This window comes from Carcharodon carcharias, chromosome 22 (genome assembly GCF_017639515.1).
Source record: "Carcharodon carcharias isolate sCarCar2 chromosome 22, sCarCar2.pri, whole genome shotgun sequence".
In the NCBI taxonomy this organism is placed as follows: domain Eukaryota; kingdom Metazoa; phylum Chordata; class Chondrichthyes; order Lamniformes; family Lamnidae; genus Carcharodon; species Carcharodon carcharias.
In genome coordinates, this window is record NC_054488.1 from 40,397,266 (window position 1) to 40,424,823 (window position 27,558).

Sequence of the window (27,558 nt, forward strand, 5' to 3'; positions counted from 1 at the left end):
TACCACACGAGCACGTGCAAGGCCCCATAAAAACTTTAAAGGAGCCATTCATTTTATAAAAAATCTCCCAGGCACTCAAAAAAAAACTGAGGGTGCAGCATACCCTTTCACACCCAGGGGAAAATACATGGTCAAGACTCTGTCTGCATCTGTCTATTTTTCTCCCTCTCTCTCTCTTGCTCTGACTTTGGGTGTTTAAGAATTAAGAATGTAGCTTGTGTCAGCACTTGCTTTACATTGCTGTGTAAAAAATTTATGATACAATGTTTACATCTGTATCTGACCACACCTTGTCTAAATTCAAAATACATTAGAAGAATCCCTTTCCACCTGGAATTTATAGTAAAGGACTCGAGAAGCAAAAGGTGGAAAATTGAGCAAAATATAATTTATTGATTTCATGGACTTGGTGACTTATAATTATTATGGCACAGAAGAAACAATTTGGCCCATAAGCCTAAGCCTGCTCTTTGCAGATCAATCCAATCAGTCCCATTTCCCCACTCTATGCCCTTAACCCTGCAAGTTTATTTCCCTCAATCACCCATCCAATTTCCTTTTGAAATCATTCATCGTCTCCACTTCTGTAGCCCTCATAGACAGCGAGTTCCAGATAATTACATAAATTCCAGATTGCTGCGCAAATAAGCTCCTCCTCACACCCCCCTACATGTCTTGCCCAAACGATTGGCAGGATCAAGTGGATGAGGTGTAGCAGTCAGTGTTGAGTAATTCACTTTTTTTTAAAAGGAAAAGGGTGCCATAGAGGATGTAAAGAACAGGTAATACGAACATAAGAATTAGGAGCAGGAGGAGGCTACTCAGCCCTTCGAGCCTGCTCCGCCATTCAATAAGATCATGGCTACACAAATGGAGAGGCAACTCAATATTCAGAAACAATAGAAATATCCAATGTTCAACCCATAACAGTTAAAATGACCACCATCGGTATATCATTACCTGTGTTTTTACTGGTGCTGAGTAGTGCCCCTCAGGTATGGTATTATATTGGGATATTATGAAATATAAATTACTTTCATCATAAAAATCCATTGCATTTTTACTGCACTGTAGGACCTAAGATTTGCTTTCTATTTCCGATGGCTCAGCATGAAATTCATTAGTGCACAAAATTTGAGAATAAATGGGGTTTAGTTGTGATAGCTCCCAAAATCGGGGTAGCCTGTTAAGATTCATATAGATATGGTACTACAAGCAATTATAGGTGGAGTGTGCATGTGCATACATTACAGTTAGTTTTACAAGAATGTTTCACCTGAGACTGCAATTATTTAACACAATAAACATGCAGACAGTTTCAGAACAAATCAAAAGCCAGACTATAATAATTTGCAAATAGACTATTTTTGAGAATACTTTTGGACATTACTGAACTGTTTTTTATGGTATGCAATGATTTTTGAGTAAAAACAGATGGAATTGAAGTCAGTGATGTGGGCTGGATTATAATTTGTTGCCAATTTTGGTTGAAGAGGAATAATTTCTGGGGAAATAACTTTTTGCTAAAATGAAGCATTAACTTCTCATTGGAAAGCTATTATATCCCTGATTCTGTTTTTCCCATTGTCTGACTGATTTCTATCATTCATTTCAGAAAAGTTCATAATCACAATATAGAGAACTTTCTAACTCTACTACAAATGAAAACGTGGTTTTAAGATGTCCTTCTGCAGTTTTGGTGCCCAGAGAGGAATTTCCTTTGAGGATTCAATTCAGTTTCTTAAATTTTATTTGTTGTTTACTTTGCCCCACCAGTTTTGATTGATGCTATCTTAAATAGCAGCCCACTTTGGCTTCTTCCAAAGGGACTAATTGTGGTCAAGTTGGATAACTGATTCTAGTTCGTGGTTTTAAAATTCTTATTGAATCCCACACATTCCTTTGCTTCTCCAAATCATACTTACCAGAAGTAGTTTGGTGCCACAAAGTAGAATTAAAAAGAAGGTATTGACTCTCAACAATCAAATCTTTTTGCTTCTTCAGCTCCTTTAATATTGGAAGAGTAATGCTACTTCGTTGCAGCACAAAGAAATAAAAAAGGATTTAGAGTCAAAGATCTTTCCATTACCAGCCAGTTACTGACGATGGTCAAAAACAACAAATTTAGCAAACAGTGATGCCAGCAATCCCTACAATAAAGATGAGAAATACATGCTGTGACATGTTCAGGTTTTAAGTCCATTGTTAATCTTCCTCATTCAAAAGTGAGCAAAGGAGATCAAGGCAAAAGGAAAGAGTTGAACAATTGCCATGTTGTATGTTTAAAGAATGTATTGGGTTAAACTGGTAACAAAGACAAAATCTCTTGACTACAGTATTATTTTTGTATTCCTTATACAGTGTGGTCTTATCTAACTATATATTACTGCTGAAAAGTGGAAGAATGTTCCATTCTCACACTGATATTTCACCTTCATGAATAGAATTTTGTCCAAAAACCCTCAAAAATGACACTGCATTGAATGAAAATCAACTTCTGTATTCATATTTATGATTACAAAAAAGACAGCAGAGGAGGCCACACATTACCCATGCCAATCCTTCATGCACAGTCCCTTTGAAATAACACGACAAACATGCACTGTCTTGTCAGGGTAAAAAAAATCAAGAACTCCAAAATATGCCTGGAGATTCTCTTCTGTACTAGCACACTTTCTGTAGATGTAGCAGTTTAGTAGCATCAACATGCCATTAAAACAATGCAAAACTTATTGTAAGCACCGCCCCGATTATGTACTCTTGACTATGACCATCCTTTTATTATAATTTACATCACTCTGCCTCTACAGTCCTGACTGAATCCCTAAATACATTTGGAGAGTGAGGCAACTGGAAATTTAGAAGGAAAATGAACTTGCAATTGGCCTCATTTTTTAAAATCCATGATACTCACTTTAATGAGTTTAATGCTAGAGTAGTCATAATGCTAAATATAATAAAAGTTGAATGCCTTCAAAGATGATGATCTATACTTGGCCTCTGAGAGAAATCCCCTAGGCAGGGATTTACAGGATTCTTTCCTACTAATCCCTTAAACTCCATATCTCTTCTGCTCAGATGTACAAAGTTACATTTAATTGTCACAGATCAAAGTTTACATTTCTAGCCATGTGATTTCGGATTACGCATTTTTCAAAATTACATGTTATTACCAAGGCCTTAGTGCCATACACTCCACTTAAAGTTCTGAATTTGGCAGGTTGGGGAAAGAGCTTAGCAATAAGATTATCGTGCAAAAATGTATTTAGGGTTTTGTAGTATTTACAGTGCTGTTGAGTTACCAAGCGAAGAGAGCAAATCCCAGTGCTAGCAAATTAGCTTGTGTTTGCAGAGCTTTGAGTTTAATAAATTTAGAAACAGAAGTATTGATTTGTAGTAAACCAGCGGCCCGTAGCATTAAGTTCTTACCTAAGTTGCTGTATATATACTGCAACAAAAAGTACCATACATTGCATTTGCTTTATATATGCTTTCTGTGCTTTATATAAGCTTTTAGTGCTTATATTTTTCCTGTCTGATGCATTCTACAGGGGACTAAATGCATCTTCAACTTATGTCGTGGGTGCTGCAAGAAGAAAGCTTTCAAAGAGCTGGCTGACTGCGCAGGTCAGTAAAAGCTAAGGACAATGTATAAAAGTGGACTCTGTTCTATGAACTAAAAATGGAAAATGCTCGAAACACTCAGCAGAATGGGCAGTATCTGTAGAGAAGGGAAGGTAGATTTAACATTTCAGGTGGAGCAACAGAGCCTCCGTGTATATTCACCCAAGACAAGTCGAGACAAGGTGTGAACATCTATTCATTATGTTCTTTCAGCTTTTTGGGACTTGATGCATTGAAAACTCTTTATTTAAAAACATTTAGCAATTTTATGAGTCAGTTTCAACTCACTGAAACTGCATCAACAAGGCAGGCAGGGTATTGAATTGGAGTCAGTAGATTTACCATTCCAGTAACAATGACTCTCCATCTAATGCTATTTTGAAAGCAGCCTACAGCTCGGCAGCCGTCAACCTTTTGTCCATGCAAAATGAGGTTCTAATGACACAGCTATGTCCCCGATGTTAGGGTGGAACATGAGCCATGCAGGCTCCAACCATGTATCCTGGTGATTTGTGGCCTAAGCAAGGGTATCTAAAGAGATTGCTGCTGCCTGATTGGCCATACAAAATAATTGCTGTCGCATTTTTATGCCTCTCCCTCTGAAATCTTTTAACCCTCCTTAAAATCTACCTCCTTAATCAAACTTTTGGGTCGTCCCCTCCTCATATCTCCTCATCCTTTTCTATCTGATTACTCCCCTGTAAAGAGCCTTGGGATGTTTTACCATTTTAATGACACTATATAAATGTAAGTTATGTTGGGAACAAATGTTCTGTTCAAACAATGGGCCCAGAATTGTGCACAGCTGAGAAATTGATTATATTATGACTGAAGTTGATGAAATAGTCTTTAATAAATTGGTGCCTTTTTGTTATTGGCAGGGCATGGATTACTCTTCAAAACCAAACATGAAAAGAGATTGAAGTGGAAATTAATGGAAGAGGGAATACTGGAGAATGGAGACAGAATTCATGAACATTTGGACCCCTGAAGAAATCAGCCTTCCCAGTGAATTGGATTGGGATCTGGTCTGTCACGCACGCACGCACGCATACACACATGCACAAAAATATATGTATTTATGCACAGGGCTCAATGTTTGCATTTCTTTGATAAGTGTTAGTTGTTTTTGAATTTTGCTAAAAAGTATTCCAGTCAATTAGCAACATTTTGCTAGTTGTAATTACAGCCCAGTATTTTCATGCCCCAATTAGCTAATTTTGGCATCCTGGCCACCACTCCTGATTTTAATTCTTGGCTAATATCCTAATGGAAGGCAACATTTATCCATGACAGTTGAAATCACCAACAAAAATATACTTCCCATGACAGTTTTAAATGTCCTCTTTGTATGAAAACAGAAAGTACACAGCCTGTTCAGTATTTGGAGAACAGAATTACAAAAGAAATGTTAAAAGGAAAAGGTGATTACAGTTGGTCATGGCACTTACCTGATAGAAATTATAAATCTCCCCTAGGTCCCAGTGCATGATAGATGTTACTTGATGTCTTTAGTCTTTTGTATGCAGCAACCAAGAAAGAGGCTTTTAGTGTGTATCTTTTATCCATGATAATCTGCAAAATATACGCCACACGTTGCAAAACACAATGAACTCATTGGCATTTTAATTAGAAAATTATCATATTTTTGGACCTGGTGGTGCAATCCTCCAATGAGTTCATCAATATGATGCCTCTGTTTCAACAATACTGGAAATTTATTTTGGAATTTTGGAAATTGTGCTAACCTCTACTGCAGTACCAGAGTGACAGTAACTGAAGGGTTGCTTCACAACTGTCTGCTAAATTTTACAGGTGACCTTAAAAGACTAAATTCTTTCCCTTGAAATTTGTGGTTGCTTCGATAAGCATCAAAGAAATGCAAATGTCTTCTAAAACTAAGTACAGAGCATTACGTTGTTCGGACTTCATTTGCCGTTGTTCTGACTTCAATTGGAGTAATCTGTGAAGAATACAATCATTTTTTAAAAAACTTAAATGTGTTTGAATGAATATACAAATCCCAACAATAATAATCTGTATTGTTGAAGGAATTTGACATATCAGTTTGCCTTTTAGGAATTGTCTCCTTGCTATATTCTGATTTTTATTTTAATTGTATGATATTTGGTTCACGAGTGAATGGTATGGCCAGTTATAGGATAAAATTGAGGCACAAGTTCCCTGTGCTGGAAGTGACTTCTGTTTAACTGATATTTAATGTATACAGGTCAAAAGTTCTTGTTAGCTGAGCTCATTTTTATCCAGTTGCCTCTGAAGTTTAAAGTGCAGCATTGGTGTTAAGGAAAGCTAAAGCAATCATGTAGTTTTGTTGCACTGGTACTATCATAGGTACACTGATCACTCGCCATAATTTACAAGGGTCTGCGGTGGTTTGTTCTTTACCATTAAAATTATAACTAGCAGTGTAGGAATGCACTAATGTTCTATGTACAAAGTTCTCAAATTCTTAGAAAGTGAAATTGGGCAATGCCCGTTGTGTTAAACAGGCTGATAGCAAATTAGAAAAGGAAATCGAGGGGTATGTAAACTGAGCCACCCATTTGCTTCCATCCCTGTTTGCGTTACCGCTGTTGACCACTTGATCCCACCCTCCCCCTTAAATTATGCATTGAGTCTTAACTATTTCTTGCCCTTTGAGACTAGACGAATACATTGAGCACTAGGACCTTGAGAAAAGTTGACGGGTTTTATTAAAGGTTTTATAACATAGGCATTGGGTGACAGCTGACACTAGGAAAGTTAAAACTGGCAGGCGAAATTACGGCATTTCTAAAACCAGGTTTTAAACAATATTTTCTGTGCAAGGCTTAAGGAAACATTTTGTCATAATAGCAACTGTTCAATGGCAAATTTATAATTTTGGTGACTGAATATTATCCTTGAAAATATTTAATAAAGCTTCAATTTTGTGTATAATTACTTTTTTCACTTGAATTTTTATTATTGCTCAAACTTGATGAAAATTATAACTGTTTGCTAAGGAGCTTGTTTACATAACTCCTTCGTCAGCAGCTTGTAGGAGGTACTGTAGGGCTGAGTGTCATTGTAGGGCTAGGAAGTCAAGTTATCACAGATTTAAATACAAGGATGAAGTACATAGAATATACAGTACAGAAACAGAGCATTCCTGTGTTTATACTCCACTCAATCCTCCTCCCATCCTTCCTGCGTTCAGCATTGCCTTTTATTCCCTGCTGCCTCTTATGCTTAACTAGTCTCCCCAAAAATGCATCTGTTCTATTCGCCTCAACTATTCCCTGTGGCACCCAGTTTCATATTCTCACCATTCTCGAATAAAGAATTTCTTCTCACTTCCCTATTTGATTTCTTGGTGACTATCTTCTATTGATAGCCTCTAATTTTGCTCTTTCCCACAAGTGGAAACACACTTTGTGTCTACAATATCAAAATGTTTAATAATTTTAAAGACCTCCATTAGGTCATCCCTCAGCCTTCTCTTTTGATGAGAAAAGACACCCAGGCAGTTATCTGTTCCTGATGTGTATATACACGCAGTTCTGATATCATCTTTGTAAATCATCTTTGTGTCCTTTCTAGTGCCTCTATGTCCTTTTTACAATATGGTGACCTCAAATGTACACAGTACTCCAAGTGTGGCATGTCCAAAGTTTGATACAAGTTTATCATAATTTCTCTACTTGTCAACTCTTGCCCTAATGCTTGCTTTGCTTTTATAATGGTCATATTGACCTGTGTCACAACATTGTGATTTGTATATATGTTAAAAAAAACTTAAATTTATATACTGTTTTTCACAACTATAGGATGCTCCAAAGTGCTTTACAGCCACTGAAAGATTTCTGAAATGTTGCCACTATTGTAATGGAGAAAACATGGTAGCCAATTTGTGCTCAGCAAACACCCATAAACAGCAATGTGATAATAACCAGATAATCTGTTTTTGTGATGTTGTTTGAGGGATAAATATTGGCATGCATATTGGATAGCTCCCCTACTCTTCTTCAAAACAATGCCATGGATCTTTTACATCCACCCAAGAGCACAGGTGGGGTCTGGGTTTAATGGCTCATCTGAAAGATGGAACCTCTCAGTGCAGCAACTCCTTCAGTATTGCTCTGGAGCATCAGTCTAGATTTTTCTGCTCAAGCCCCGGAGTGGGGCTTCAAAGCAAAGTCTTCTGATACAGAGGCTGACACCTGGGCTGTACTTGCAGATTGCTTTACTCTTCTACCCCATTTAGATTGTTATTTTCCAAATAATATACAAGCTCCTTATTTTTCTTGCTTGACAGATCTATGTTGAAATTCATTTTCCAATTATGTGTCCATTCTGCAAGTTTGTTAATAGCTTGTAATTTGTTATGCTGCTTGTTGGTTAGCCTCCCCGCCTCAAAATTTGGTGTCATCCGCAAATTTAGAAATTGTGTTTCTGATGTCAAAATTTAAACCATTATTAAAAATTATAAACAACAGCAGCCCCAGCACTAATCCTCATGGGACCCCACTTCCCACCTTTTGCTACTCTGAATAGTTACCCTTTACCCCTACGCTACTTTCTGCTTTGCAGTCAGCTAGCATTCCATTTTGCTAATTGTCCTCTGACTCTGCATGCTCCAATCAAATTCAGTAATCTATTGTGTGTTATCTAACTGAAGGCCTTTTGGAAATCCAGATATATTTAATCTTCTACACTATCCTTATCTAATCTCCCTGTTATCTCTTCAAATAATTTAGTGAGGTTAGTCAAGCAATGAATATCCCTTTTGTCATCTGTGTTGACTTATATTTTTGATTTTGAGATACTTTTCTATTTTTCCTTTAGTAGAGATACCATTATTTTCCCACTTCTGATCTTAAACCAGCAGGTGTATAGGTCCCTGGACATGTTCTATCTTCCTTCTCAAATATAACTATAATGTTAATTTTTTTCCAATCTTCTGACAATATACCTTCTAATGAGTTATTAAATATGTGTAATAGTGCCTCTTATTTCTCCCCTAGCTTATTTTAAAGCACATAGATTTTTTTTAAATGCCTGGAAAATTATAAGTTTGACTCTCGGCCCTCCAACTTGTCAATGTAGGCTAATGAGGGTAGGGGTAGCATTCAATCAGCAGAGTTCCAGATGAAGTTTATTGAGGTGAAGAGTGGATGGTCAGCCAGTAGAACTTTGGAATAGTGAAGTCTGGAGGTGCCAAAAGGCATGGATGATGATTCAATCAGCGAAACCGGAAGGAGCTGTGAGTAATGTGATTGAGAGGATATGGGTTCAGAATTTCAGTTTACAGTTAATCAGGACGCCGAGATTGTAACCAGTCTAGCTGAGTTGAGCTGTGAGGCATGGAGTCAGTGCATGGTAATGGAATTTGTGCCATTGGCCAAATGTGGCTTCAGTCTCCTCAATGTTTGATAGGAAGAGATTGCAGCTCATCAAAGACTGATTTTCTGACAAGCAGTCTGACAGTCCAGAGGCAGTGAATGGGCCAAGAGGAGTGGTGATGAGGTAAAATTGAATGTCGTTAGTGTACATGTAGAAGCCGACTCTCTGACACTCAGGGCAGCACAATGATGGAGGCCAAGGATTGAATCATTTCTGGAGATTCTCTGACTACAATCAGATAAAGGTGTTATCAAGTGAAGGCAGTCCAACTAAGCAGGACAATAGAATGGACGATGTGAGTGACTGCAGAAAGTTTGAGGAAGGATCATGTTCTAAAGTCTAAGTTGCAGACATTGTCATTTGTGACTGTGGCAAGGGTAGGTTTGGCACTATAGTGAGGATGGAAACCCAATTGCAGTGGTTGTGGGAAAGGTAACCATGGATTTGGATGCCAAGTACAAGAACATTGGAGAGAAAGGTGAGAAGGGAGATTGGTTAATTTACAGGATGAAGGCTAGGTTTTTTGAAGAGGTGGGAGGGAAATGATGGTTTTGAAAGGGAGGATGACTCCCTGAGGAGAAGAAACAATTTAAAATGTCAGCTGGCAAACCAAAAAAGTTGTGTTGTTAGCAGATCAATGGAATGAGCTCAAGGGAGCAGGAAATGGGTATCTCGAACATAATGAGCTTGGAGAGGAGGTAAAGGAAGATGTAAGAGAATTTATAGAGATGCAGGTTTAGGGTTAGGACAGAGGAAAGCCTGTGGGTGGAGAAGGTTTGTCATGCTGAACAGGGAAAATGGGGTTAATAATAATGGCAGAGGCATTGGAACAGATTGTTTCAACCTTAGTGACAAAAGGAATAAATGAGCCCATCACAACTTCTTGTTGGAGATGACAATGGAGGGAGCAGAGCAGATGGCTAGAGGTGCCTAATATGGCTTTGCTACAGTCCTTTGAGAAGGGAATTGACAAATTCTGAGAAGACAGCATTGTGGTATGTGAATTAGTTAACTTCAGGTAGCAAGACATTGTGGATGACCATGTGCCTCCTAGAACTTTCCTGATTACCTTAGGCTTGAAGAAACCTTCTCCTGAAAATTGACAGTGGATTTTTTTATTTATAATGGTGGTCGGGAAGGGTTCGGCACAGGATTTCATCAGTTAATGAATGGCATGTGTACAATGGTCCTAATTGTTTTAGTCTCCCTTATCATATGTTTATACATATAAAAAATAGAAATACCATATGTAATTTTGGCACTACATATCTAATTGGTCATTGGCACAAAATAGTGGATGAAGGGAAAAATGATCAGAACAATGGAAAAATATATGCCATTGAGGATATCTGGGGGATGGGGGACGGTTGAGGGAAAGTGCCTTTGGAGAAAAGGAAATTGATTACTGGACATGATCCAGGTCAATAAAATGCTGGAAGGCATGAGTGGTTGGGAAAATTGAGCAGGTTATTTAATTGTGGTTGTAGTTCTAGAGGCCATGACTACAAGAAAAATAAGGTAGAAGTAAGATAATAACAGTTCCACCCTCCTATTTTAAGGAAGCCATGCGATTTAAGATATAAAAATGAGATATTGGCAATTTATTATAGTTCAAAAAGTAAGGTTTTTACAAAGCCAGCTCATTTAATGAATTGATGCTACTAATGTGTTGACTGCGAAACAGTAAATGGTACTTGATTAATTTTCTTAATTTATGCTTTGTTTTATGTGTACATGTACATTAAAACAAAACCTATTTGAGCCAAATGCATTAACAGATAAATTAAGGGCCTATTTATCTACCTTGTGGATTGTGGTTAGAAAGCAGTGTTCGTTCAACACATGATGCTGCCAGACCTGCTGAGTTTTTCCAGGTATTTCTGTTTCTGTTTTTGTTTTGGATTTTCAGCATCCGCAGTTTTTTGTTTTTATCCTTGATCAATAAAGATGGACAGTTCATACATTTGGAATGATTATGGTAAAATGAAGAGAATTTAAGATCACATTCTGCTTTCAAATTTAAATTTACCTGAAACATCACTTTTGCCTTTTTATTGTTACTTAATTTTCCACTTCGTGAATGGCATATCAATGGAAAAGCCAGCTGAATGGAAGTAAGTAATGATTCCATGAAGAGCAGTGAATTCTACTTTAGTTTCCCATGGCAACTGACATCAGAATGGTAATTGCTAAGTACAGAGAATGGTGCACTGTCTAAAGTTTCTAATGTCTCGTTGTATGAACTGCTCAGAACAGAAATTATGAGAGTTTTTTTTTAGTTTGGGAGAGAAAGGAATTAAAAAAATCTGAGTGAACCAGAGCAAAGAATTGGTGGCAGAGAATCGACAAATCAAAATTAAAGGTCGTAGCTGAGTACCAATATATTCCACAGTCATTGTATGGTCATTAAAATCTAATTTATATTGAAGGGTAAGTATGGAGGAATCCAGTAACTAAATCCATGCAATTGTGGCTATTGGAACTGCAGTTCAACAAAGAGCACATGTCAACTGCAGGGCCATCTTCACAAGCCCCATGGATTGAGGACCTAAACAATAATACAGTACTTCATGAATGTTCAAGCTACAGCTGTTGAAACCCTGAGTTCCAATCTTCAATGGAGTGTTTTTCTGGTTTCAGTATGCTGATGGGATCAGATGTTGAGAGCAGTCTACAAAGGATTTATCACTTCCTTTATTGTTATCCACACATCATTCAGTTAGTAAGGCAGTGCCAGGCAATAGCACCATTTGCCAATTAGGCACAGGTAAGACTGTTTCCCCTTAGAATGGTGTTATATCCAGCCTCTCAAAGAACTCAGCTCAAATGGTATTGTGTGTGCCAGGAAGTGAGAATGATGAGGCAGCTACTGCAGCAGTTGATATGGCTGAGCAGGTTGCAGAAGCATATAATGCTCAAGCACAAGGAGATTGCCTAAATCCTTAGTGACCCCCAATGACAACCATAAACCTTCCACCATAGGGGAGGATCACATTAGGTTCCAGGGCAAACAAAGCATGCACCAACACCATTGGAGAACTTTGGATTAAGAAATTCTAAGTCATGTACACTATTATAAAAATAGTAAATTGATAAATCAAGAGAGGGGAATGTGTAACGAGCCCAGGGTGTCCTCATACACCAGTCGCTGAAGGTAAGCAGGTGGTAAAGAAGGCAAATGGTATGTTGGCTTTCATAGCAAGAGGATTCAAGTATAGGAGCAGGGATGTCTTGCTGCAATTATACAGGATTTCGTGAGACCACACCTGGAATATTGTGTGCAGTTTTGGTCTCCTTATCTGAGGAAGGGTGTCCTTGCTATAGACGGAGTGCAGCAAAGGTTTACCAGACTGATTCCTGGGATGGCGGGACTGACATATGAGGAGCGATTGAGTCGGTTAGGATTATATTGGCTGGAATTCAGAAGAATGAGGGGGGATCTCATAGAAACCTTTAAAATTCTAACAGGACTAGACAGGGTAGATGCAGAAAGGATGTTCCCGATGGTGGGGGAGTCCAGAACCAGGGGTCACAGTCTGAGGATACGGGGTAGACCATTTAGGACTGAGATGAGGAGAAATTTCTTCAACCAGACAGTGGTGAGCCTGTGGAATTCACCACCATAGAAAGTAGTTGAGGTCAAAACATTGTAGGTTTTCAAGGAGTTAGATATAGCTCTTGGGGTGAAAGGGATAAATGGACATGGGGAGAAAGCGGGAGCAGGCTTTTGAGTTGGATGATCAGCCATGATCATAATGAACGGCAGAGCAGGCTTGAAGGGCCAAACGGCCTGCTCCTCCTATTTTCAATGTTTCCATGATTGCACTTTATTTCAACCGTTAGTAGTTTCCTTGGGATGCTGTAGGGGAAGGTAACAGCAGAAAAAAGAAATAGGATCCATGTTAGTTGAGTTAGGCTAATGCTGGTGAAAGGTGCATTTTACCATTTAAATTGACATGGAGAGGACTGTTTGTTTATTGGATGTATTGTGCATCTGCATTCTGTCAATGAGAGATTACCATGAGTCTTGATTCCTGCAATATGGTTTCTCAGAAATTTGTCATAGCTTCCTGTCTTGCTCAGCTCTTGGCAGTAAGTAGATGTCATCCATCCTCTGCTGCATGCTTGTGACCATTTGGCAAATTCATCATCTTGGAAAACCGCTGTGGCTATTATGTAAGAATAACCTAGCTGCTGCTTCAAGATGTTTATTGTGTTTTTTGTTGGTGACCCTGTTTATCATTCTCCACACTCAGCTCCTGCACACAACTACCTCAGTAACTGCTGCTCGGAAGTGGGCACTCATCTGCATAATAATCTTCTTCATGATAGTCTTATGTTAATGGTTTACAGGCTATCTGAACATTAATATCCTGTGGTTCATAAAGGTGCTATAATTCTGCATGAATCACAGGCTACATAGGTGTCATTATTGATGCCCTGGGCTTGGTGGAAATCTGCCATGTACAAACACAGCACAATCCTCTCATTTGGCTGTGGGAAAAGTGATGAAATTGTTTGTCCTGGAAATCACCTGTTTGATATGTTAATGTACTGCAGATTGGCAGATGCTGCTAATATACTCTGCTGAAAATTGGAACGAGCATGAGGGGTGAATGTTCAAGATTGAGGAGTCCTTGATGGTCACTTAATGTTAACCCCATTGGCTGCAAGCCAGAAACCAGGAGAATGTATTCTGGTCCATTTATCTATTGCACAAACTTGATTTCGGTAAAAACTTGCAAATAAAGCTAGACACAAAATAGATTGGAAGTAACACCCAGCACTAGTCTGGGCATAATTTTACTTCTAGACATTTTTCAACATAGATCCCTGATTTCTTGGCAAAGCAGAAAATGCACACGTCTGGGTCGAATTCAAAGCACCGGGATTCCTGTGAAAATACTGGTAAATTGTATACATGCTCTCAAGCACTTCAATACAATATATTTTAAATTAACTGAAATTCTCACCTGCTTTCAGTGAGCACTCTTAAAAGTTGAACTGGAAATTGGTATGTGAAACCAGATGGGTAAAGATCTAGATAGATTGATTTCTATTGGATTTTCTGACCCTCTCATTCTCCTCCAGCACCTGCAATGATAGCAACTGGCAAATTTCCTCATTTTAAGGTTTATTTGCGATTTATAATTTATGCATTTAAAAAGTTTTGAAACTTAATGCTCCTGCTGTGTAAATCTATCCTATCATTTAGCTTACCTGTCTATGGATTGTATCATTCATTCAAGTTTGACACCACGATTATGGCATTTTCGAAACAATTAAGTTTAAATCTGTGTTAAATAGTGATGTGATCTTTTAAATTTGATTTTGATGGTTGGATAAAGGTAATCCATTAGGTGTTTTATAACATCAATAAAAAGTATTATTTCATTGGAGATGAGCACATAAAAACATAAATGTGCAAAGATAGGCACCAGAGTTTAAAAAAAAACCTCTATCTTGATTTATTTACCTATGAAGATTATTAGTAGTTTCAACACTTTCTTAAAAAGACTTTCAACCATGGAAAGAGTAATTTGCCACAGTATTGATCATTTGATGCAGATAATTGAGTAGGGAAATTTGCTAGCAGTTAAAACCTGTGCTCCTTAATTTTCAGGTATGGGTTTCAGCACCAGCAAGTGAGGACAGCTCCCACTAAAGCCTGGATTTTCTATTCAAATTGCTGGCACGTTTTCCTTTCTTATTCTTCCCTCACTTCTCCCTGTATCCTTACAACAAGTTTTCAAACTATTCTCTGTCAAGTCGTGTACCAAGTTTATGCAGTGATGTAGTGGAGGCTATACCCAATGCACCACCATTTTATTTTCAGAGGCTAAAATTATGAATATTAAGCATAAGGGGTGATTTAATAATCCCAAAGGGGCAACGTAGTCCATGGAATTGGGGATGCAATGCACTCTGAAAGTACCACACCCCACTTGAAGTGTGAAGTCTCTGAATGACCCATAGTCCCCAGATCTCCTCAGCCTGGAGTGTGCCTGTAGGGCACAATAAGCAAATTCAGTCAGGAACGGGACAAAGGCTTGGAAATATTGGGTCCCCACCTTGGAGAAGTTTCCTCTAGAGCAGCAGACAGATAGTAATATGTCCTTCACATAACACACTGGCATGTGAAAAGAGTATGGCTGAGATGACAACATCCACTGGATTTCTTGCTGTTACTTCAGGATCATGATGTGAAACACAACAGAAGCTAGGTGGCAGTGTATTGGGTTAATTTCAAATTAAATTGATCTTTTAACTCGGTCTGTTGCTTTTCCCCCCACACAGCTGGCAATTACTGCACTTGGTTCCCTCCCCACCAGTGGGCATTAAAGATGCACCAATGCTGGCATAGGCACAAATCTGTTTTTATGCAAGAGGTGGATCTGGGAAACTTCTGTGCAACTCTGATCACATGCTTCAGGCACAGTTACTGTAGTATTGGCATTCTCACTCCCAAGGTCCACATCAATACATGATACATCAATACCAAATGGCCTACTCCTGCTCCTATTTTCTTTGTTTCTATCAAGAAGGAGTTAGATTTAGCTCTTGGGGCAAAAGGGATCAAAGGATATGGGGAGAAAGTGGGAGCAGGTTGTTGAGTTGGATGATCAGCCATGATCATAATGAATGGTGGAGCGGGCTTGAGGGGCCGAATGGCCTACACCTGCTTCTATTTTCTACATTTCTATCTCCCAGAGATAGAGTGCAGAAAATTTAATCTTCATCTGTTCTTTATTGCCATTGTATATTGTGCACAATCCACATTTATATACAATGTAAATTTATGCATCATAATTATTCATATTTACTCCTTATTTTCATGGCATAAGATCTTGTAACCTAAAATAAGCTGGTAAGAAAAATCCCAACCAACTATTAAATGGATAATTCTAGATGGTCTATTGTCTAAACTGATTCAACCACCTTCTCCCAACACTCAAACAACCCTTACCCGTGACTACTGATTCAGGTATACCTCTTTCTTGACTGTGTTGAAAGATAAGAATCACATTTAGGATATTTTTCAGAATTAGCTACATAGCAATTAATTTCTAACTTGATTGATCACTAGATTTTGAAGAGCTGCAGAATAATTACTATCTGATGCTGCTGCCTCATATTATAACACCTCTTGGTCACTGTCAATAGATGTGGTCAAACTCTGGTTTTAACATGCTCTAAGTAAACTGGAAAGTAAAACATAAATGCTTCTAACCAGGTTAATTTCCCTGTGACAAATGTTTTTTTAATTGTACATTTCCAGAAAGAGATGTTCAATTGTGGATCTGCAACTTCTCATTTGCTCTAATGCTTCCTTGTGAATTTGTCTGGTAATTTTAAAGCTTGGTGACTTCAATAAATGGAAATACAGTCAGGTCAATAAGTGAATAATTCCTGTCAAATGGAACAGAAATGGTAATTGAAAAATACTTGTATTTACACTTATTCATTATTTCTTATTGATAACATGCATTGAGTTAGCAATTTATACCCACACAGCAAATTTAACTATGGAATTGGCGTTTTTCCCTCAATCCAATATCATGCTGTATTCTACAAGGCTTTTAAGAAAATGATTTTGACTTTTATCTAAATATGGCATTGAAATTCTGCTAATAGCATAAATGCATTTATCTCAGAGCACTGGAGTTCAAACAACATAGAGTGGATTTGTTTTCAGGATACACCACACACTGAATTTAAAATTTCAGTCATGTTGCTGTGGAATGCTTCCAAGTGAATGCCACAAGAGGAAAGGCAAATTAACAATTGTTCATAAACAAATTTTCAAATGCCAGTGATACAAGGCTGGAGGCAAATCACAAACCCTCCATTTTGGTCAGGGAGGAAACACCATGGGAAAGATAGTCTCATCCTGAATAAATTCAAAAATCATTTTTGACAGTGTAATAGAGATCCTAGTCTATGGTGTTGCTGTTTTCCCACGCTTGTGAGGTAGAGTCCTGTATTAAGTTTTATAATGGCTGTTGAAGCATATTTCTCAGTTTTGGATTCAATCTTGAGATTCTCGCCTATGTGATCTAACTGTCAATAAATTAGTTTACCAGTCATAAAGAAGTTGAGGAATTATGATGTTCAAATTAACAGAACTTCCTGTAGTGGGAGGGTGATGGAAGCGGGTTGCCTCACACCCTTTAAAAAGTACCTGGATGAGCACTTGGCATGTTATAACATTAAGGCTATGGGCCATGTGCTGGTAAATGGGATTAGATAGATAGATAGGTGTTTCTCACGTGTCGGTGCAGACTCATTGGGCCAAAGGGCCTCTTCTGCACTGTGTGATTCTGTGATTCTGTAAAGCATGGGACCTGTCTACAATAGACACTAAAATCCTCTCTCCAAAATGTTTTTTTAAAAATCCCTGTACCCAGTAAATATATAAATTCACATCTATTTTCAAGGCCCACTCCTCAGGCTTGAGCATAAAATCTAGGCTGACACTGTAATGCAGGACAAAAACAGAATTACCTGGAAAAACTCAGCAGGTCTGGCAGCATCGGCGGAGAAGAAAAGAGTTGACGTTTCGAGTCCTCATGACCCTTCGACAGAACTTGGAGACAGCACTGTCTGAGGTGTTGTCTTTTAGCGATTTTAAAAGGCACCATCTGCCCTTTCAGGAGAACAAAAATATCCCTTTTAACTATGTATAAATACAGTAAGTAGTTTTCCCCATTGCCCAGACTGATATTTATCCCTCAACGGACATCACTGAAGCAGATGAACATTGTTGTTTGTGGGAGCTTGCTGTGTGCAAATTGACTGCTGCATTTCCTACATTACAACAATGTCAAAACTTCAAAAGTACTTTATTAGCTGTAAAGTGCTTTGGGATATCCTGAGGTCATAAAAGGCACTATATAAATGTATCATTTTTTTCAAATTTAAATCCAGAATTATAGGTTACAATTTTTGAGTATGTGAATATGTTCAGTGCTTTATGCTCCCACATTCTGGTCAAGCTTTTCCTGTAAACTACATCATTTCTCCAGAACGTTAGAACCATATCTTCCAGGACAATATTTTATTTTAAAATATGGAAGGACAGTGCATTATCTGGACATTTGGAAGCTGACCAGGATTTTTTTTAAATGGGGTCATAAGCTCATCTTGGACTGTCAACAAGCATGCCTTTTCTAGGAAACCACATGACTTCAGCTAACTGGCTAGCATGGCCCTTGAGGATGGAGAGCTATTTTCTTATTGAAACTGCAATTACTTTAATTGATGGAAAAAAAAACCACTGGTTTAAAGACAAATGCTAGTGATTTAATGGAAATCACCTGATGGAGATAAGCATTAAGTTTTGAATTTGTTTTTTTTTAATTCATTTGGGAATGAATTGAGAAAGCGAAGCTGCTCAGCTCACCCTTTACCTTGCATGAAATAGAGTGGTTATCAGTATCCAGCTATGGACCCTCATCTCAGTGGAACTTGTCTGTCTTTACAAACCCAAGAAGCTGAAATGAGAAGGATTAATACAGCTCTATTTTCCTCTATGCCGAAGCTCTGTTGGTGAGAACATCCAGGCATCTGCTGGGACTAGCAATCTGTTTTCACATGAGGGAGCTCCAGATCGACAGCATCGAAACCCTGTGAATTTTATCCTTCGTTATAAAGCCTTTTCTTGACCATCCACCTCTGCAGAGACCTGATCTGTTTGTCCTTTTGTGTGTGTGTGTGTGTGTGTGTGCTGTGGAATTTTAAGAGAGATAGATAGTTACACTTCCAGATTACAAATTATGTGTTAACTAGTTCCCGCAGCTTGATTTAAAAAAGAAGTTTCATTTTATAATAAATCAATTATTCTGAGTTTATTGAAAGAAGCCTGGTTAAAGTCTCTTTTATTCTAGGTCTAACAGTAATGAAAGTAAATAATTGGCCATTTTGGAGAGTGAATTAAACATTTAAATTAATGTTGTGACCTGTGGAGTAGTGGGGCTAGATAAACTGTGCACTCCTCCCATCCCGGTCGTAACAATTATTTCATGAATACACCGGAGATGAGAACGTATCGAGCATAGAAACAGTTACACTCTGGCTCTTTTGGCCCAAGGTTACAACACGTCATAACCTATAACAACAGCTTATATTTAAGTAAACTACAAACATTTACAGGTTTCTAGTTCTCCCTTCCTTTCACCCAGCTTCTACTGACTCAAGTTAAATTAAATTAGAATTTTGTTGCATGGGGCTTTCTAAGCAGATGCAGTGATTTTGGAATTGCAAGTAGAGGCAAGCAGAAGAAATGGAAGAAGGAGGAGATCATATGGCCCCCTCAAGCTTCATCCACCATTCAATAAGAACATGACTGATCTTTGACCTCTGCTTTCCGACAGATCTCCATATCCCTTGATTCCTCAGAATTTAAAAATCCGTTGATTCCAGCCTTGAATACATTCAATGACTGAGCATCCACTGCCCTCTGGGGTAGAGAATTTAGAGATCTAAACTCTGCAGTTCAGGGAAACATCCTTTCAGCATCCAACCTGTCGAGCCCTCCCAGAATCTTTGTTTCAAAGACAGCACCTCTCATTCTTCTAAACTACGGGGAATATAGACCCAGTCTACTCAATTTTTTCTCATAAGACAACACTCTCATTCCAGGAATCACAGAGGTAATGGGTGCATGGGATTTGGTGCAAGTTAGGATATTGGCAGCAGTATTTTGGTATAGCTCATGTTTATGGTTGGTGGAAGAATGGACAACAGCCAGGAAAGCACTGGGCTAGATAATTCTATGGGTTACAAGGGCAGATGAGCTGAGTCAAGTGGGCAATGTTATGGGGCTGGAAGTTGACACTCTTTATGATGAAGCAGGTATGTGGCCTGCAGCTCAATTCAGAGTCACAAACAACATCAAGGTTGCAAGTTACCAGGTTCCACCTCTGATAGCTGCCAGGAAGAGGGAATGGAGTCACTGGATGGGGAATGAAGTTTATGGCTGGGTCCACTTCATTGGTTCAAGCAGCATTAATTTTTAAACTTTTAATCTGTGTCTCTTGTACTAAAAGTTATGACACTTTAAAATTCATCAGTGTGATTTTCACATTGACTGATGTTGGCATCCTGAGATGTCTTGATACCCTTTCTTTGAATTATGGGTGTGCTCCATTATTCAGAACTGATATTATGGCCAGTCTGGGATCACATTTATCACCCTTGATAAAAATTATGCATAGAATAGCAGAATTTATAGAGGAAGGTAAGTTTTTCAATTAATTTATTTTCAGAAACAAATGTCATAAAAGATTTTCCATCAGTAATTTGTCTAAACATTCTGTTTCACAGCGCCCAAGGGCTAATTGAGTCAAGCAAAAAAGGATACCCAGCCTAAGCAGAAACTCCATGGAATTGACTTTTGATTTATGGCAACCTGCCTCCTACAATTGAGACTTTCTCTGGCAATTTGTTACATCTAATCACATTCTTAAAGACACACTAAATCATTTCAAATTCAAAGCATCTTGCTACATTCTTGAGTAGCTGCGACACTAAAAAAGTTTAGAAGTAATGATATTAAATTTTCTCTGAATTATTGCCTATTTTGAGGCTGTAACTGGAGGAAAGTAGGTCCTTTGTTATTATCACTGCTAAAAAAAAGCATACTTCTATTATCTTGGTAATTTAATTCTATTGTTGAGGCAACATAACATGAGTCCCAAAGGCTGATGCACAGCATGATTTTGCATGCTTGATAAATGAGTAAAATAAATTTAAATCATGTTTATTTAAACAAAGGCAGAGAAAACATTCAAATGTGTGTTCTTATTTCTGAAATCTCTGTGATCATGAGATCTTATTGAAGTCTGTTGCCTTTCTGGTTTCTGCCATCCATAATTTCGGATTTTGTTTCAATTTTTACAGCCAAAATGAAAATATCTAAAATTTTGTCAATTTTATTTTTTTGCCAGTGGGAGATGACTTCAAATGACAAAATATTCAATGCTGTTTTTCCTCGAATTCTACTTTATAGGAATTGTAAAGGGATGAATATTGTGGTCAGTGATAAAGCAATGACACTCATTGCTGAGCTTAAAGATGGCTGCCCACAAAGATCTAGCAACCTCTGTGGTGTGGATTTCCCTTTGCTAACATTAGTTTGAATCTGGTACCAAGTCAAGTCCAGTGATGGGGATGTCATCAAGAAAGATAAGCAGCCAACTGCATTGAAGTATTCTCATAAACAACATTCCTGGCAGCTAAAAGCACTGATTGTCCTTCCCTTTTAATTAAATTTTCAGATAGCAAAATAATTTATCATGTTTGGATTAAGAAAACTACAAAATCATAAACTTGTTAAAATGTTATTTTAAAAATACTCCGTGTTTTATCATAATGAAGAAAATTGACATTTCACAAATATAAAATTAGATTCTCAGGTCCAGTGAGGGTGTTCAATAGTAATTATGAACTCAACACGCTGTTATAACCCCAAGTGAACCTCATTCAACAAGAATTTTCCTGGATTTTTACAAGACTAACCATAAAATTGGAAGTTTTAAAAAATTAATTCACTAATTGACTTTAGGGATTTTGCACTCTTGGGGGAGTGGGGTTGGGGGGTGGGGGCGTGGGGTGAAGACCTCAATAGTGCACCCTCTGGAGAAGCTTAGAATCGCTGACAATAGCGTCTGGATTTCCGCTTTATTCTGGGCATGTGTGAGCTCCCAAAGTTGCTGTCAGTTTTCTGGGGCAATGACGGCCGTCAGTGTCACTGCAGAACACACACCATTAAAAGCAGCGAAGTGTCAGTAGAAATAGAGAGGGAGAGGTGAAAGGAAGCAATGCCTAACGCTTTGAAATCCCAACAAGAATTAAATAATGGGGACTGTATTTCACCATCAGCGATGCGCTACATGTTTTATTAGCCACGTTGATTTTTAGTGTCTTCTTCATTTAATGGTAGCGATCTGGACTTGGTAATTTCACACCAGTGACAATATTTTGCCACTTTTTTTTGTACCGTTTTCCTGATATGCATCACCTGAATAAGCAACATTACACCCTTTAGACTGAAATGTTCATTTCTCCAGACCTCAGCGTGAACCAACCTGTACTGAACCGTAAGTGACTCCTGCAGTACAAAGAACCTATGGTAAAATTCGGAACATGAGTTCGAATACATTCTGCTGCATGCTCTTAGATTTTACCGCCACTATCATCCCTCCCCATCCCCTCTGGGATATTTATCTGTAATATTGTGTATTTTTTGTTAACCAATGAGAAGTGAAATGCAGCTGTACACTCACAATTCTAGTTTTTGGCACTAATTGTCCACAGACCAACGAATCATCCCTAAACACAAGTTCCCCAAGACTGTTGAGAGGGAATAAGGAAAATTTCCCGGGAAATCCTGACTCTAATGTTGCAATGCTGCACTCGAGACTCAAGATCAAGGGAGTATGAAATAAATACTGTTCGCGCGGATTAAATGTTGTTCATGCAGAGAGTACAATTATAGAACACATTAATTGTGAGGGCTATAGTTTAAGCCTTGCAGCCTCAGCAGTTATGGCCTGACCACGCCGGGAAATTGGCACGAAAGTAATTCGCTCCTGTGATTAAATCGGAATAAACACCCCGATGTTACTTGGAAACTGTCGAATTGTTCTATTTTGCAATCCACAAGCACTGGACACCAGTTGATTCCTGATTACTTCCTGAGTGGAATTTTCCAGCCATGGGGCAGAAATGAATTTATTGGCAAATGATGCTGCAGTGATTGAACGCTTTGCCGAGTCCAAACGACCCGCGTTTTATAAGCAAAAGTGATCACCTTAATGTGTTATTATTCTTCCGTGAGGTTTATATATATATGATGTGGTGCAACAATACGAACGTGGGAAAAGACAGACAGAGAACAGCAACATAACCTGCCAGACTCCACACGATCAGGTTAATCCTAAAATTAGAGCTACGCGAGTACATGGCGTTAATAATCATGATACTGCACTTTGTTTTAACCTTATTATCTTCCAATGATTTTTCTGCCTATCTTATTAACAGGTAGCTCGGACAGAAACGTGTGTTTGCAAAAACATATTTCCAAACAGCACAGATTGAACTTGCATTACAATTTGTCAATGGAAACAATAACTGAGCGACGATGGAAACGAAATCAGGTTGATTGAGGGGAAAGAAAAGGCAGCCCGCTCCCCTCCCCAGAGCAAATGAATCAGTGAATGAACTGATGGATAGGCTGGGAGTGGATGCTGACTCCCCATCGCCACCTAGCGAAGACCAACAGAAGCTTTGTTCACTTCCAGCGAGATTCAGAGCATCTCCGCCTCACTCCCGGCTCCCGTCACTGCAGAGGAACTGTCACATCCAGCCGGCAGCTTTCATCTGAGGAGCCGGGGACAAGTTTTCTCAGCTCCATCATCCACTTGGTGATCAGACCGCTGGAACATTTTTAATGTAAATATATATAGATATATACAAACACACATGTGAAGAGATAAGGAGGCGGAACTTTTGCAGGATGTAAATCGGCAGCAAACTCTCGGTGACCTCCTCAACCAGAGCGCCCAGTCCAGTTTGTGTTGGAGGGGTTGATGTTTTCTCCCTGGTCCTCGGGGTGTGAGAAGCCGGTTCCCTGAGGGCTGGAGCTTCCAGACCAGGCACTCGGCTGAATGTCACAGAAAACTCAGTGTTTGGTTAAAAAAAAAGGTGAGCTCGGCACATTTTGCTAACTACAGTTAACCAATGCTTCGGGGAACGAACATGAATGTAACCCAGTTCAGTTTGGAATTACTTGAAGGGTTTCCCGGGAACTTTTCCTTATTCACTCCCAGCAGCAACCTGAGCTTTTGGGAAACCATCCACTTGAACATCAACCTGCTGTTTTCGGGTTTTGAGCCCACGACCATTGTCCTGGAGGTCATTTATTCCGTGTCCTTCATCATTGGGCTGGTGGGGAACATCATGGCTTTGAGGGCTCTCACCAGGAAGAGGAAGAATCGACTGGCCGGGGTCACAGCGACCCGCAGCCTCCTGGTCAACCTGGCGATCTGCGATATGCTGGTGGTCTGTGTCTGCATGCCCGTCACCCTCGGGCACCAGGTCTACAATGCTTGGGTATTTGGAGACTTTATGTGCAGAGCTGTCCCATTTGTCCAGGCGGTTGCCGTCTCCGCCAGCGTCTTAAGCCTTGCAGTGATCAGCCTGAACCGTTACTACAGTGTTCACAACCCCCTCAACGCCAGGTCTTTCTTCACCTGGAGAAGAATCTCCTGGATGATTTGTGGCGTCTGGCTTTTATCCTCGGGCCTCTGCATGCCTTTAATAATCATGAATCAAACCGAGAACCTGGTGCTTTTGGACGGGAAGCTGACCATCCCGGTGTGCACAGAAAACTGGCCCTATTTGAAACTGAGGCAAGGCTACAACTTCTTGCTCTTCTGCTCCCTGTACGGCTTCCCGGTGCTCTTCAATCTCAGCATTTGCTTTCTAACTGCCCGCCGCCTCTGGAGTAACCAGGGCGACTTCCAGGAGGGCAACAAAAGGCATTGGATGGGCAACAACTCCAGGCTGAAGACGCGCAAGAAGATTGTCAAGATGGTTGTTGCTCTGGTCCTTCTCTTCACCTTGTCTTGGTTACCCCTGTATGTGATTGATATTTGGATTGACTTTAAGATGCCGAATGCTCAGCAAGACGATGTCCACCAAGGCTGGATCCTTCACCTTCGATCTTTTGCCCAGTGGCTAGGTCTCACCAATTCTAGCCTCAACCCCCTCTGCTACTGTTTCATGGGGAACCTGTACAGATCTGTAAAGCGGATCAAGCAAAGCTACAGGGACCGATTCTCTTCAACTTTCAACCTGCACATGTCCCAGACTCCGTCCAACTCTTCGACCTTGCTCTCTTACAGAGCTCCCAATGACATTTCCAAAACGGGGTTCACAGGCGCCCCAACCCTCAATAAAAACAAAAGTGCATCTTCTGTAACCATTTGCGAAACAACTTTCGATTAAACAGCATGAATCTTAATTAGGTAGTTGTGGTAAATGTATCGAGGCACAAGTGCGGGTTACCTCAGTGTCCTTTTCCAGAGCCCCCTTTCCCCCTGAATTTACAATTTGTAAGTAACCAAAAGTTTTTTTGCGGTCTGTAGATTTTGTTGCTGAGGAGGTTACTGAGACATCTCGCTGCAATCTTCCTTCTGAAACAGGAGGGGGTGCTGTTGCTCGGCCCTACTTCAGGCTATTCTGTCCCAATGCTGTTCCTGCCCAATTAAATTAGCACATTTAAGTTTTCTTGTATGTCTTCTGAAGCGGACATTCCTACTGAGCCAAGCCTTTAGATCAAAAGGGAAGGAAAACCTAAAAAGTGAAGGGAAATCCCGGTCCCTGCGATGGTTTCAAGCAGTTGTCAGTACAACAAAAGCCGCAATCTAAGGGACTATAAAATGAAATGACGGCATTGTAATAGAAGGTAACTTAATATGGCTTGTACATAATAATATTAACTATTTAATTTTTAAAAAATCACATTCTGACTAAGCCACTCTCAGACACAGCCCCAGATGTTGCTCCCTGACTTTGCATTGTGAACTGGTCTTCCAGGCTTATTATTCAAGAGGACTGACTTTGGACATTTTGCCTGTTAAACAGCAAAGTGAAGGAGTGAGGAAACATTCGGGGGTGCTAAGTTTCCTGAGGAAGGTTCTCTGTCAGTAAACAGAATGGAAGACAAGGAGATTTATTATTTAAATTTACAAAGAGGAAAATTATCTGTGGGCCAGGGCATCCTAATGAATTAGACTGAACCCATTGTGCCCTCTAAATTAAAGTAATGCTTTTGTGAAAACATGTTTTGTTTACATTTCTTTATTTGATAATTGTAAAATGTGCATATTTTGTAATTACAGTGGTTACAGTCATTGAATTAAACATGAACTCTGTTGATATTAATTGCTATTCTGTTCTTATTTTTAATTCCTTTCAAAACATGTTTTAAAGCTCATCAGTCTAGATTCATTCGACTTCATGTCTTCATTTGGCACCATCATGTGTGAAATGGAAATAATGCTTCTGCATTGTTTTTCATTTTAAAGTTATTTTCTTGTCTTTTTTTATGTGTTCATGGGATGTGGGTGGCACTGGCTTGGCCGGCATTTATACCCATCCATAATTGCCCTTGCTCAGGGGGGCATTTAAGAGTTAACCACATTGCTGTGGGTCTGGAATCACATGTAGACCGGACCAGATAAGGACAGCAGATTTCCTTCCCTAAAAGGCACTGGTGAACCAGATGGGTTTTTCTGACAATCGGTGATGATTTCATGGTCATCCTCAGACTTTGAATTCCAGGTTTTTTATTGAATTCAGATGTCACTATCTGCCATGGCAAGATTTGAACCCAGGTCCCCTGAGCATTAAGATAAAAGCATAATACTGCTGATGCTGGAATTCTGAAGCAAAAACAGAAAATGCTGGAAAAACTCAGCAGGTCTAACAGCATCTGTGGAGAGAAAGACAGGGTTAATGTTTTGAGTCCATACGGACTTCTGTCTTTCTCTATTATCACCAATGAACAACCTCTCTGGCTCTGAAAAAAAATATTTTGCAAGTGTAAAGCCACATTCCCCCAGGAGAAAATAAATGTTACAGCCTTTTTAAAACTAAAATAACATTTTTTATGGTTTTCTGATTTGCTCTTTTATGTTTTTCTCATAAACCCATGTGCATGTCCCAATTTTTGTTTTCTGTACAATGATTTAAATGCAACTTATATTACCTGTTTTTAACTTTCTGCTTTGTAGTCTGTATGTCTCAGTGAAGAGGTATCCCCTTGCTCCTTGTTCCCTCATAAATGCCTCCGATCCCTTTTAGAGGGTACTGGATTGTATTAGATACCCAAAAAGACAGAGTTAATGTTTTGAGTCCATACGGACTTCTGTCTTTCTCTCCACGTATGCTGTTAGACCTGTTGATTTTTTCCCAGCATTTTCTATTTTTGTTCCCCAGAGCATACCCTGGGTCCAGTGACAATATCACTATGCCACCACCTCCCCTGCCTGCTTAAATCCTTCCTTTTGTACCAGGTAAAGTCCCCTAACTGAAAGTGATAATGGCACAGGTTAACTCAGCTGCTAGTTGCTTCCTGATTTTCTGTAATATTTCATAACAAGATTCTTTTACGATGACTCTATTAAATAAGGATTTAGCACATTATTGTATTCTTTCCTTATATCTTTTTAAAAAATAATTTCAAGCTCTTCAGACCAGCCAGGTAATTTATTGCCAAAGACCATTCTTCTCCATTCATCTTTTATGTATTTTACTTTGAATCTTTTGTTATTTTCCTGTCAATCCTCTTCCTCCTTCTCCTCTCCTTGAGGTATTGATGTCCTGCTGAGATACAGTTCCAAGATGTCAACTGCCTTCACTACTTTTCCAAGATGCTGTCATTAATGTGTGATTTCTGTCAGGAAGCAGTTTGACCATGATGTTGGGATGATATCTGAGCCCAAATTGAAGTGGTCACCCTTTCTGATTTTCCATTCCCTA

The 27,558-nt window shown here is 39.1% G+C and overlaps 2 protein-coding genes across 4 annotated transcripts in view; both read left to right on the forward strand.

The window, feature by feature from the left end:
* dus1l (dihydrouridine synthase 1-like (S. cerevisiae)) overlaps positions 1 to 6,564 on the forward strand; it is a 61,378-nt gene extending 54,814 nt beyond the window's left edge. For all 3 annotated transcript variants that reach the window (XM_041217299.1, XM_041217301.1, XM_041217300.1), the window contains exons 13-14: positions 3,552 to 3,627; positions 4,506 to 6,564. In XM_041217299.1, coding sequence (XP_041073233.1) covers positions 3,552 to 3,627; positions 4,506 to 4,615 — 186 coding nt within the window. In that variant the 3' untranslated portion in view covers positions 4,616 to 6,564. The remainder of the gene's footprint in view (positions 1 to 3,551; positions 3,628 to 4,505) is intronic.
* A 17,205-nt stretch (positions 6,565 to 23,769) lies between these two features.
* LOC121293662 (gastrin/cholecystokinin type B receptor) lies at positions 23,770 to 25,020 on the forward strand. The gene has a single exon (XM_041216830.1). It carries the CDS (start codon positions 23,770 to 23,772, stop codon positions 25,018 to 25,020), a length of 1,251 nt encoding a protein of 416 aa, XP_041072764.1.
* Positions 25,021 to 27,558: the final 2,538 nt, after the last annotated feature.

What these genes read in the sequence shown, in the direction of transcription:
- LOC121293662 (XM_041216830.1), top strand. Translation starts at nt 23,770, where the DNA reads ATGAATGTAACCCAGTTCAGTTTGGAATTACTTGAAGGGTTTCCCGGG.